The 14,006-nt window shown below is 47.3% G+C and overlaps 1 protein-coding gene across 2 annotated transcripts in view; it reads left to right on the top strand.

The window, feature by feature from the left end:
* Positions 1–14,006, top strand: part of BSN (bassoon presynaptic cytomatrix protein) — a 91,353-nt gene continuing 77,347 nt past the window's right edge. For both annotated transcript variants that reach the window (XM_060308525.1, XM_060308524.1), the window contains exon 1: positions 1–337. In XM_060308525.1, coding sequence (XP_060164508.1) covers positions 144–337 — 194 coding nt within the window. In that variant the 5' untranslated portion in view covers positions 1–143. The remainder of the gene's footprint in view (positions 338–14,006) is intronic.

Below are 14,006 nucleotides of genomic sequence, written 5' to 3'. Positions count from 1 at the left end.
GCAGCGGCAGGCGGCGGCGCGAGCAGAGCTGGGAGATGATGGCGGCGGCGGCGGCTGCGGCGGCGGCACGGAGTGTGTGAGCAGCAGCCCGGGAACCGCCGGCCCGGGCCCAGTGCGACCCCGACCCCGCCCGCCCGCCCGCCATGGGCAACGAGGCCAGCCTGGAGGGCGGCGCTGGCGACGGGCCGCTGACGCCCGGCGGCTCCGGCCCCGGCCCCGGCGCAGGGAAGCCGCCTTCAGCACCGGCTGGTGGAGGACAGCTCCCGGCGTCAGGCGGGGCGCGGGCAACCGCCGGACCACCGGGTCCAGGCCCCGGGCCCGGTGCCGGCCCGGGCACGTAAGTGCGGGACACGGCGGCGCCCGGGGGGCGGGGATCTGTAGCTTGAGGCCGAGGCCGGGGCCGGGGCCCACGACCCTGCGGTCTAGTCTGGACAGCGAGGTCGGACGTCCGGCCACACTTAGAACCCAGCTGGTTTGGCATGAGCGGGTGGTCGCGGGAAGCGGCCCTCCCTTTACAGCCGCCCTGCCTTAGTAAAGCAGAATGGTGAGCGCAGGGTCAGTCCGGGCCTGCAGACCGTGACTCCGTCACGAACCCCAAATTCGCTTCCTCCCCAATGCCGGGCTAAGGAGGGGCTTATGTAACCTCTGCTGGGTCCCTCTGCACTGGGGAGCAATGGGACGGAAAGCGTCCTCCCTGTCTGCTGGAGTCTGCATGTGTCCATTGTGTTGGGCCAAGGAAAGAGCACAATGGGAGTGGCTGTCAGGGAAGATAAGTGTCACTGCGAGGAACAGAAAGATGTGGAAATAGTTGAACCATGAACTTGGTCATGTGCTTTCCTCAGGCATTTAGTGGCTAAAATCATCTTTGGAGGAAGGGAAAATGCCACTGGACACCAAAAGGTACTTATTTAGGCTCATAAATACTAACAGGGTCATGTGCTTTCACAATGGTTTAGTGAAAAACACTTTGGGGTGAAGCAAAAATGCAGTTGAATCATCTAGAACCAAATATGTTCTCTTATGATTTAGATTACCACCTCAGATCAGTGGAATGTTTTAAACAGAACATATCTGATCAAATACTGTGAAACCAGCTTGTTTAAAATGCATCCCGAGGTCCTATAAACAATCAAGTGGCAGTAAATGCAGTGGAAGGAAATGCCAATATATAATAAACCAGTAGACTGAAAACTCAGGAAAGCTACCAAGAGACAACAAGATAAAATGGAAGGCATTATCTTTACACCAAACAGACCTGGGGAGTAGCAAAACTGGGGAGTGCTTCTGGATCCATGTGAGTCTGCTGATAATGTTGCCTTGGCTTCTCTGTGTGGGAGCGCATAAACTGTGAGGGAGCATAATTTTTGATTCTTTAGCTGCCCAACTGTGCCTCTCATGTGGTTATTTTCTCAGAAGTTGTTTCTTAGACAATTAACAGTAATGAAAGGCTCTTAGTAGCCTGAAACCTGCCACAGACAGGCCAGCCTGTGACCATCCCTTTTAGAGTAGGGATTTGCCCGTTTTACATTAGCTATTATGGTAATGCAGTTGGATAGCACACAGTTCTTAGCACTGCAAATACTGTCCATTTTGCTGCGTGTTGAGCTGCTGTTTGAGTTTTAGCTTGGGGGAGGCTCACTCAGGCTTTAGAGCTCTCCTTCCAAAGGAAAGCATCTACGGCTGAGTGGAAAAACACATTGTTGTTAGGAGTTCTCTATATGGGAAATTTGTCATTTCTCTTCTGATAACCAAACAGGCTAGTCTGCTTGTAGTTTATCTAATGTTGCAGAGCCAAGCATATGAAAATTTGGAAAGACTAGGGCAGCCCAAAGACACAGGAAGAGGCTAGTGTCTATTCATATTCCTTTTCAGTATTTCATTTCTACCGTGTCTATGTGTTCTGCTACAGGGCAGACCCATGAACTACTGTGGGTTAGGGAACCATGGGCTCCTGCTGGATTTAGCAGTCACATAATCTCACTCCTGGCTGTGGGCAGGAGTGGACCTGTGGAGCTAAGGTCCTACAGCTGTCAGGCTCAGGGGGTGAGCTGGCTATTTGTCACCAAAGCTCTGAATTGGGGGCCCTTAGGAGATGGGATTTACTCTTCCAGCTGATATTTGCTTGTCAGAGCATCTCAGCTGAGCTGCATCTCCATGATACGTCTCTCCTTCAGCATCAGAATGGCTTCTACTTCCTCTCACCAGAGCGTCTCAGGTACCTGATGCCAAATTTAGCATGTTCTGTTCCGAGATGCTGCTGAACAGATTGGCCCATTGATGGAGAAAAAGCCCTGTGGCATGTGCTTCTGGGCATTCGGGAAAGGCATTGGCATAGTTTCAAGCCAGCTTGTGAATTTGGGGGAATTATATTGTGAATAGAGGTAGGTGGAGGGCCAGGTAAGGGGGAGGTAATTTTACTGACCCCAAAGGGGAATGGAACTGAGGTCCTGGGGGAGTTGATTCCTGTCTCTTTCCTGTTGCTGTATTACCCCTTGTCACCCCAGGTTGAATTAGTCTTTTCATCCTCATACTGAGCTGACTTGGGTTCTGTGAGGGGGCAGCTCCAGCATCTGTGGCTGAAGAGCTTGACTAGAATCCTGTGAGTAGCAGTGCCACCACACCCATAGTGCCGCCTCTTAACCTGTTTGGATGATATGGCACTTTGGGCATCAGAGAGTCTCTCAAGGCAGGGCTCTCTGCTTCTGGTCTCAGGGTCACATGTGCAGTTATATACGTTGTGCCTTTCCCAAGGACTGCCAGGTCAGGGAAGGCTGAACTCTATCTCAGGCTCCAAGCTATATGCCTTGGTATGGGCTGCATCTTCCTACAGGAAGGGGCACCTTTCACTTATTCATTCATTCACTTATTTTTATGGTGGAATGCCTGATGTACAGTGAAGGTCCCAAGTTGATGGGATTTTACTTGTACACACATCACCAGTTCAAGAGAAATTTTATGAGTACTCCAGAAAGCACCTTTTAAAAAAATTGCACAAAGAAGCCACGTAGACCAGTGGCGGCCTGTTTAATCTACACCAGCTCTGCGGACTTGCAGAACTTTGACATTTGCAAATTGATCTTTAGTCAATCAACCAAGGTATATTTACTGGTATCAAGAGCAAGCACTGTGCTGGGCTTTGTGGAGGGTCTGGAAGAATATATGATGCTCCCCTGTCCTATAGCACCTCACAGTCTGGTTGGTCAGATAGCTCTTGAAGAGCTCTCAGAGAACAAAGTCATGGAAGGTTCCTAGGAGTGACACTGTAGGCAGCTCAGTGTCTGAGAAGTGTCAAATAGGTAGTGCTTATAGAAGGGTTGTCAAGTGAGAAGAGTGGAGAGGCAGAGCCAGGCTTCAAAAGAAGGAGAATCCCAAGACTCTTGGGAGAGTGATGGGGATCTAAGAGGTGGAGAGAGATAGAAATGACATGAGGAGCGTGGTTTACACAGGCAGGGACAGTGAGCAGAGATTGGGGCTGAGTGCAGGGGTGTGGAAAGCTGGGGCAAACCAGGTAAGGCGCCTCCCGCTCGTTACCCCATTGAAATTGGTGATCAGTGCTGAGCTCTCACTCACTTTCAGTCCAGGGAGACATCTTGAGCCAAAGGCAGCTGGGCACAGAGAGCCTGGGCATTTGCTGGAAGGTGGTTGAAGCTGCTCTGAGAACCATACCCAGAGTTCCTTTCTCAAGATGGGTTTGCCATAATTATATCTCAAAAATGAATGAATGAATGAATGAATGGATTTGTCAGGCATAGTATCTCTGGTTTGGGATTAGCCAGACTTGTTATACTATGTCAGCTATCAGTCAGGCTCTAGAAAAATCTGGGATTAATTTGTAAGGCTAAAATGAAAGGATACAATTGTTAGGTTTGGAAATAATGATCCTTTATTATTTAGAGATCCTGTGAGGCCATTGGATTCTCATGGAGGGCATGTCATGGAGTTTGCGCTTAAGTGACCTAACATCTGAATGGTGATGATGTCAAAAGCTCACCCAAAGGGGGCAACCATTTTTGCATTTCTTGCCAGGGAGAGAGGGACAGTTTTGATAATATAGCTGTTCCTAGCATTAGTAAGACTGATAAGATGCTGCAGATACAAAAAAAAAAAGTTATGGAGGCATTAAGGGGAGGAAGTCTATTTTATTTTAAAAAAACTTTTTATTATGGAAAATTTCAAACATACATACATAAAAGTAGAGAGAATAAGTTAATAAGCTCCCATGTTCCCATTGCCCAGCCACCACCATCATCAGCTCATGGCTGATTAAGTTTATCTATCTCCCTCACTTCCACCCCCATCTTCAAGATATCCCAACATTTCATCATCAATATTTTAGTGTCTATTTCTAAGAAATAAGGGATTTGTAAAAACATTACCATAGCACCATGATCATATCTAAACAGCTAACATTCTCTTCTTAATCTCAGCAAATATCCTGTCAGGGTTCAGTTTTTTTGATTATCTTATTAATTTATTTTTACAATTGGTTTGTTGGAACTGTGAACTAAACAGGATCTACACATTGCATTTGTCTGATACATCTCTTCAGTTTCTTTAAATCTGTATGTTCCTTCTCCTTTTTTCCCCGTTGCGATTTATGATTGGCTGTGTTATTTGTCCTGTGGTTTCTCATATTCTGGATTATGCTGATTGTATCCTTGTGGTGTTATTTAAGATGTTCTTCTGTCCCGTATTTTTCCTGAAAACTGGGAATTACATCTAGAAGCCACTCAGAATCACATTTCTCTTTTTGGCCAATAAATTCTAGCTTTTTAAGAAAGAGTTCGTTGAGGGCTTCAGATGTGAAGGGACTGAGAGTTTGTTGAAAGTAGATCTAGACTTTGGACTAGTTTGGGAACCAAAGAACAATACAGTGGGCCACTTTTCTGTTCTTTTTCTAAATTTCTCCTTCCACTGAGTAGGTTTGGTTCTGAGTTTAAGAAGTCAAAGCTTTCAGAGCCCCTGGATCACACCTTTTCACTCCAGCATAACAGGGGGAGCCTTCCCTGTATATGTAAGTAGCAGGCTGCTAGGAGAGAGGATTTGGGGCTTCAGTAAATCCTCCCCCTTTTCATAGGTCCTGCACATTTGAATGGGGCCCTTTCCCCTAATCTGTGATGGATGTGGGGAGGGGCAGACCTTGCTATGTGTGGGCTGCTTGGGGAGAATCTGTACCTGGAGCCTGTGGCCCATACGCAATCAGTTGGTGCTGACTGTGGAGACAGGTTGGCAAAGCTGTCGTAATAGTTATAACTACCATTGCTGGGTGCCTGTTCCACCATAGTCATTCCTCTAGGTGTTTTACACACACTTATTCCTCACTCCACCTGCCTGGCCATACAGCTCCTGCAGGCTCCATCTGTCCTGGCCTTATTCGTCCTTCCTTCCCAGGGACTCACTTTTTAAAATGGTGAAATGGTGGCTGAGACCTACCTGCCAGCAGCAAGGGCCAAGTGTCACTTTAGGACTTGAGGCCCTCCTAGTAAGCTGGGACTTGGTGGACAATCCAGCTCTGGGGACTCCTATCTCAATTGGTGCCAGGGGCATGTCATGCTGGTGTTGGTACTGCATTCGTAGGACTTGCGCAGGTTCCTTTCCTGTAGGGCCTTCTGCCATCTCCTTTCACCATTGTAGTGGTGGAAGCTGATTGTAGCTGGGGAATGAATTAGGACCCTGGCCTATGGTAAGGGAGATGAATTCTGGTGTCCCACCCCCACCGTGGATTGGGCCTCTGGTGGGGACCTGTCCCTTTCTGGGATTCTCTCAGTGCATGTGTCTTATACTTTAGGTTCTGGCCAGCTGTGCCTGTAGGATGGAGAAGAGGAGCATGCTCCCTGATTGATCTGTGCTAAACCTTGGGTGCCCAGGCTGGTCTCAGGGCTGCTTTGATCTCTCCTTCCCGTACTTTGCTCTTAGGGGCATCTAGGGTTAAGAGAGCCTTGCTCTAGCAGAGCCCTCTTACGTGGTATCTCCACTTCTTTCTAACAGGAGGGTCACACGGAGGCATATTGGGAGGCTCCAGAGAACTTTAGGTCACCCTTGAGATCAAATCCAGATTTCTTTGGAGAGGCCTGGCTGCTTCTGAAGTGGTGGGACTGCTGTCAGGGCCAAAGGTGAGGAAGAGATTTTCCCTAAGGAGTAGTGTAAGGACTTGGTCCCAACCACTGAGGAGATCAAAGAGCCTCAGCAGCTTGTCTAGGAGCTCACACAAGGATCACCCAACCTGGTCCTATCTGGGACTGCCCCTATACCCAGAGGAGCCCAAGCTCTCCAGTGCCCCAGGCTCAGGGAGGGGGATGTGCCTGCCCCCCCGCCAGGGATGCTGGAAGAACCAGTAAGACACTTGGGTGCTTAGGAGGAAAGGAGAGGTAAGGAAATTTCCTGGTAGTCACATCCATACATTGGATACGTTCACGTGTGCTGGTAGGTAATAAGGATCGTCTGCGCTTTTTGTATACGGGAGCAGTTATGAGGGATTTCTACAGTTAAATTCTACTTAGAAGTAGGAGGACTTTAAAGTGATGTTCAGCCACATATTCAGGAAACCCTTTGCTGAGCACCTACTGGATGCCTATCCCTGGGTGAAATGTGAGGAACAAAGGAAGGCGCAGGATATGGGCTCTGCCCTCAAAAGGGCTCACAGCGTGATGGGAGAGAAAGAGAGACAAGTTCAAATCTTTACCCTCAACTTCCTTAAATTAGAGTTTGCTCCTGCCTTCTCTTTGTCTCACAGAGGTAAGAGAAATGAGCACACGATTAAAAGGGTTTGTATTATTTCATCTTCTAAAATAGTAGAGCACATATTTGTATGGTGTTCAACAGCTTACAAAACACATTCACAGCACTAACTTACTCTGTTGGGAGCTCCAAAGGTCTAACATGAGAGATTCAGAAGAACAGCCAGCTAGCTGACTTTAGCAAACCCAAATGCCATACACTGAGCACAGCTGGAGAACCACGTCACTTCCCTGCCTCCTGTTCTCAGAAGATGGAAAATTTAGCAAGAGGATGGGAGGGCCTTGAGGACAGGAAAAGGATCTGGAAGTAGGACATTTGAGCAAAGGATGGGGTAGGGTGGGGTGGGGGATGAAGAATGGTGGAAGCATCCTGGGTGGGGGTCAGAAACTCAGGTTTTAATCAGTCCTGATGTTGCCTGAAACTGGCTGTACGTGTTGGGTAGGTCCTCAGTTTTTTTCCATCTGTAAAATGAGAAATTTAACTAAATAATCCCCAAAGTCTCCTCCACCTCTGACAGCTTATTTCTGTGAGATGATTGAAAAGGAAGGGGGATGCTTCCCACTGTTCAGCTTCACAGAGGAGAGAAAACAAGTACAATGTGCAGCCTTTAGGTTAATTAGAAGAGCTTTAAATGAAGAGGATTGCTCTTCCATTGTGCCCCAGAGATCTTCCGGAGTGGACAAAATGACCTCACAATCAAGCCTGGAGCCAGGAGAGGGACTGGCTGCTGCCTTGCCAATTGGTTGCTCCTGGTAAACACGGGCTTTTGAAAAGCTCTTGGCATCCTTCTACTGGCTTGGCTGGCCAGCCAGCAAGGCTCCCACCTGGACCTGCAGAGCCTGCTGCAGGATCCCTTTTCCCAGCCGTGCTCGACTGCTTATCTCCTGAGTGTTGTCCCATCCATATCCCACAGGTGCTCTGGCAGCAGCCAGTGTGCTCACGTTTTCCAGGGGAGCCAGAGTTAGCAAACACTTTGTGGTGGGGGAGGTGGGGCATGGATAGGGCTGGCCTGAAAGAGACTTTAGTTCTGCCCCCTCCAGTTGGCAGTTGTACAGCTTCCTTCCCTTGTAGAGTGAGGAGATGGATGTGGTACTCACTGCAGTTTCTCCTGTAGCTCCGTGGGTTTTGTGGGCTCAGGCCAGGTCTCCTCCAATGTCAAGGTCTGGCATGTGAGGCCACATCCTTCAGGAGCATGGTTTAGCTTCAGCACGTGATATGTTTGCTCTGTCCTCCTTTTATTTTGAGCATCTAATCCAACACCTAATGGATACCGGAATGGCTGCTTCCATATTCCCTGAAGGCAGGAGCTCTGCCTTGGTGCGAATACCCCAGTGGTCCGTGGCCTCTGGTCCCTCCCAGGCAGATGATTCCACTGTTGGAAAGTTCTTCTTTCCCTTTGTGTGTCTCCTTATACCTCCTGTCTCTGGGTGCTGGCTCTGCCCTCTGGGCCAGCTGACTTATCCGCTCACAGGTTTGGCAGGAGCTCACTGTGCTCTCACCTCCTCAACCCTGGTCTTGTCTCTAGGCTTCTCCAACTCCTGTGGCTGGAATGTGACTCTGGGACCCTTGCTGACCTGGGCTGTCCTGCCCAAGACTGTCAGATCCTGATGACAGGAAGGCTCAAAGAACAGGGCTCAGGGCTCAGCATGTCACATGGACTGTGAGTGACAGTCTGAAGGATGAGGGGCCTTGGCTTATGTAGCCTGAGAACACCATCCTACACCTTTCTGAGCACTCTCTGTCACTGCACCACACAGTTGTCCAGCCTCATGCTGGGCATCTCAGCATGAAGGCTGGATTCCCTCCATCCTGGGCTTGTGCGACCTGAGTGTGAATCTTTGGGGGTTCTGCATGGGTCCCTGCCATGACATCTCTGGTTGTACTTAGAGATCCCTTCCAACCTAGTGAGACCCTTTTGGATCCTGACTCTGTCCTCTGAACTGGGGTAATAACTAAGGCAGTGTGATTGTTTCAGTAATCATGCTATGTGAACTTCTCCCTTTCCTATGGCCTTGTGAGCCCACTTTCCAAACCCCTTTATCTGATCTTGAGTGGCCAGTGTTGGGTTGTAGAAGCCACAGCCTTGCTAGCTTGGGTTTGGAGTGGTGCCAGCTGAGGACAGTGGCAGAGACAGGGCTGGATTGGAGAGGCAGCCACTGCTTGCATCTTAGCCATGGCAGCCCCGGTGCAGGCTTGTCCTTCCCAGGTTGGCCAGGTCATGCTGGCCTCTCTTTGGGGTGCGTTGGCCTTTGGCTCTGTAGGTTAGATGTCCCCAGGGGCAGCACGTACTCTGCAGATGAAAGTTTCAAACACACATAAAAGGAGAGAAGATGGTATGGTGAACTCCCTCCTGTGACCCCATCACCCAGCTTCAACAACGATCAGTGTTTTGCCAACTTGTTTCATCTATATTCCTCCAATTTTTTTTTTTTTGGCTGGATTATTTTCAGTCAAAATCCTAACATATCATTTCACTCATAAATACTTTAGGATGTACCTCTCATAGTTAAAAGATATTTTAATTTTAATCCAATGACATTATCACAGCCAACAAAAGTTAACTGTAATTTTTTTTCAACTTTATTTATTTACATATTTATTTATGGCTGCGTTGGGTCTTTGTTGCTGCGCGCGGGCTTTCTCTAGTTGCGGCGAGTGGGGGCTACTTGTTGCGGTGCGTGGGCTTCTCATTGCAGTGGCTTCTCTTGTTGTGGAGCACAGGCTCTGGGTGTGCGGGCTTCAGTAGTTGTGACTCGCGGGCTCTAGAGCGCAGGCTCAGTAGCTGTGGTGCACGGGCTTAGTTGCTCCACAGCATGTGGGATCTTCCCTCTAATTTCTTAATATAACCTAATACCTAGTCCATGTTCAATTTTCCTTGATTATCTCAAAAATGACTTTTTATTTAAAAGATTTTTTTATTAAAAAAAATTTTTTTTAGCAAGAGAAAACACAGATTTTTACTTATGTATGTATGGGGGAGTTCAGAGAAAAATGTGATTTCCAAAAATGACTTTTGAGAGTTTGTTTGTTCAAATCAGAATCCAAACAAACCTTGCATATATATAGACTATTATATATATGTAATGTATATATGTGTGCTTATTTCAAAATAATGATAGATATTTTTACTAACAATACTACTGAATGTAGTTTAAAATTCGCTTGTAGTATCTTTTGTCCTTAGTTTATATATTTTCAGGAATATGTAGTCAAAGTTCTGTGTTTTATTTATTTATTTTAAAATATTTATTTATTTATTTATTTGGCTGCACCAGGTCTTAGTTGCAGCACGCAGGATCTTCGTTTCTGAGTGCGGGATCTTTTAGTTGCAGCATGCGGGATCTAGTTCCCTGACCAGGGATTGAACCCGGACTCCCTGCATTGGGAGCGTGGAGTCTCAATCACTGGACCACCAGGGAAGTCCCAAAGTTCTGTGTTTTAGAGCTATTAGAAATGATTCTTCTCTGTGTGGTTATGCTACTAAGAAGCTATACAATTAAGGTTTGGTTTTTTTTTTTTCCAGTTTGTGTTCAGTTTGTAAGGATTGCCTTTTGATCTCTTACCTGTTGCCACTGTCATACTGCACAGTAAGTCAACCAAAACTCAGTGGCTTCAAATAGCAATTTTTAATTCTCACTCATGCATCTGCATGCTGGCTAGAATTCATTGATCTAGGCTGGGCTCCAGGCTGTAGGTGAGTCCAGGTCTGCTCCACGTGTCTCTCATCCTCCTCAGACAGCAGGCTAGCCAGGGCATGTTCTTCCGATGGTGATGACAGATGCACAAGAGGGCATACTTAACCACACACAATTTCAAGCCTCTGCTTGAAATGACACATCTGCTAACATTTCTTTAGTCAAAGCAATTTTTAGTTAAGCCCAAAATCAAGGTGTGATACTGTAGTTATTATGACTACCTAACAAATTACCCCAAAACTCAGTGGTATAAAACATCCATTACTTTGCTTATTAGATTCTGTAGGTCAGGAATTCAGGCAGGGCACAGTGGGATGGCTTATTTCTGCTTCACAATGTCTGGAGCTTCAGCTGGAAGAGTTGAAAGCTGGGGACTGGAATCATTTGACATGTCTTCATCATTTACATGTCTTACAGCTGATGCTGGCTATTAGCTGGGAGGGCCTCAGTGCTTCTCCATGTGGACTAGATTGAGCTTCCTCACAACATGGTTACTGGGTTCCAAGGGTGTCCTGAGAAAGGAAGTCAGGTGGAGACTGTGCTGCCTTTATTACCTAATCTCAAAAGATGTGCATTGTTACTTCTGCCACACTCCATTCATTGGGGCAGTCACAAAGTCCTGCCCAGGTTTGAGAGGAGGAGGCAGACTCCATCTCTTGATTGCGAGTGTCCAGGTTCTATAAGAGCATATGAGGGCTTCCCTGGTGGCGCAGTAGTTAAGAATCCGCCTGCCAATGCAGGGGACGTGGGTTTGAGCCCTGGTCTGGGAAGATTCCACATGCTGCGGAGCAACTAAGCCTGTGTGCCACAACTACTGAGCCTGCACTCTATAGCCCACAAACCACAACTACTGAGCCCACATGCCGCAACTACTGAAGCCCACGTGCCTAGAGCCCGTGCTCCACAACAAGAGAAACCACTGCAATGAGAAGTCTGCGCACTGCAACGAAGAGTAGCTCCCCCTTGCTGCAACTAGAGGAAACCCGTGCACAGCAATGAAAACCCAACACAGCCAAAAAATAAAAATAAATAAATTTTTAAAAAAAGTTCATACGAGGGAATTTGCTGGTGGTCCAGTGGTTAGAACTGCAGGGGGCGCGGGTTCAATCCCTGGTTGGGGAACTAAGATCCTGCATTCCGTGTAGCTTGGCCAAAAAAAAAAAAAGAGCATATGAGACTGGAAATTTCGCTGAGGTTATTTTCAAAAATAGAGTCTGCTGCAGCTGGGAAAATATACTGCACCTCTAGTGGGAGGAATTGCAAAGTCACATGGTAAAGGGCAGAAATCCACAGAAGGTAAAGAATGGAGAACAATGCCATCTACCATATTTTTTCTTTACCATTTAATTTTCTTAAAATTATTTAAAACTTTCATGTGATTCCAAATAAAACAAGGTGTATTGAGAGAAGTCTAGTTCCATCTTGTTGCCTTCCACTTTGTTCTCTGCCTTCCCTGATGAGAAACCATTTTTATCAGATTTTTCCATTGTTTCTTTTTGAAAATATGAGGAGAAATATACATTTATTTACCTTTCTTTTGTATATAAAAGGTAACAGATTCTAAACACTATTCTATACTTTGCCTTTTTTTCACTTAATATATCCTGAAGATCTCCTCATAGCAGAATATAGAAATTCTCCTGATTTCTTTTTGCATCTGGGCACTGCTCTATCATATGCACATGCTATGGTTTTCCCTTGGCATCAACCTGTGTCCAGTCTTTTGCTCTTACAAATAGCACCACAGTGAGGAACCTGGTATCTGTGTCATTTTGTATTTTTACCAGTGTATCTATGGGATATTTTGTGTTTTTTCCACTGTATCTGTAGGATAGTTTCCTGTTGGATGCGGAAACAAAATGGTGAATGCACATTTTGCTATGTGTTGCCAAGCCTGAGGGGCAAGGGCAGAAGCTGGGAGCTAGTGAGGGGCTTGAAAGGTATTCAGGTGTGAGAAGATGGTCACTGGACGAGAATGAGGAGGGGGTGATGGGGAGTGGGGAGAGGGTGAGAGTGCTGAAAAGTGCTCAACTTCTGAATATATTGTGCAGGATGGCTAAAGGGTTGGCTGTGAAGGGTTAGAAAAAGAAAGGAGTCAGGAGGACTCCTGAGTTTTGACCTGAACATCTGGTGCACACTGAGGGCAACAAGGATGGGGTCTAAGATCAGGAGTTTTTTCCTGGACAACTTGTGTTTTAGAGGCATCCAAGTGAGATGTTAGGTAGGCGGCTGGGTATTCTAGTCCCGGCTAAAAACATAAAGTAGCACTTCACCTGCAAATGCTTTAATATTGATGCCACCTGGTTCCTACAAGCACTCTGAGAAAGAAATAAGGAAGAGGAATAAATTGAGGCCATACTGGAGTTCCAAGAGGGCAAGTCAAGTATGCTCAACTCAACAAGCATTTATTTTATCAAATGAAGTGCTAGAAATGAAAGCATTCACAAGAGGCCTGGCATTAAATGCCAACTGGTGCCTGGTTCCTGCCCAGGGCTGAGGATATAAAGGTGAACAGGTAGATTAGCATCCCTGTTTCCTACTACAGAGAACCTTTGAGTTAAACTTGATTGAAGGTATGGACTCTGCCCTCTGGGAACTCTGACTCACTCATTGGGAGATGCTCAGAAAGCCCACTGTGGTCCATCCTTCTCATCTTCACACACAGCTGCTAAAATAGATACAGAATTTGAGCCTCAGACCAGAGAGTTTACTTGAAAGTTCCGGCCCATCCCACAGGCTCTCAGAATTCATTGCTGGTTGGATCTGAAGCCCAGACCACCAGAGCCACAGAGAACACCCTCTCACTGTAGGAAGAGTATCACTGTTTCTTCTTAACCCTCACTTATATTCATGAAACTCCAGGAAGGCTGGACTGTGGTGTGGGAGAGGGTTCCCTTGGCAGATTTTGGGGATTAGGAAGAGGGCAGGAGGGAGGGAGCTCCAAGTCTGTGTTTGCTGCTCTGGGGTAGTGATCTGCTCATGGGCATCTGGGGTAGAGATAACATGATTTGACTCTGTGATGTACATTTCTCTGGGCCCTGGGGCCTGGGTGCAGGCTGTGGCACACGGAGCTGGCTCCAAAGCCGGTGGACTGGAGTAGGTCTTTCCCAGTGGCCAAGCATTCTTCTCTGCTCCCCTCCTGTACTGAAGCACTTTTGCAAATGATAGTGCTTAGTGCTAACTGCCAGGGTGAGAGAGGCTTCCTGCCAGGGTGCTTTCAGGGAGCTGTGATGCAGGCTGAACCTGTGGAAGAAAGGAAGGAAGGGAAGAGACAGAACAGGGAAGCTTGCTCTAGATTCTCCCAACAGACCAGGTCTGCCCCCACCCTACCCTTTACTCCCCAGCTTTGTCAGGGTGTATGGTGGAGCCCCTCCAAGGATCCCTGCTCTCACTGGTACTTGGCACCTCCCTGGCCAGCATGGTGTACCCCTTAGATTGCCTGAGCTGAAACACAGACTGAGGGACAGCAGGTACATGGCCTCTGCTGTCCCTACCCAGGTATCCAGTCAGGTATGAGGAACCCTGGGGAACACATCCAGGGCTCCAGAGACAGTTGTCACACTACCAGCTCCT

Source organism: Globicephala melas, chromosome 11, assembly GCF_963455315.2.
Source record: "Globicephala melas chromosome 11, mGloMel1.2, whole genome shotgun sequence".
NCBI lineage: Eukaryota > Metazoa > Chordata > Mammalia > Artiodactyla > Delphinidae > Globicephala > Globicephala melas.
Note: the sequence above shows the minus strand (reverse complement) of the source record. Positions and strands in the feature narration are given on the sequence as shown.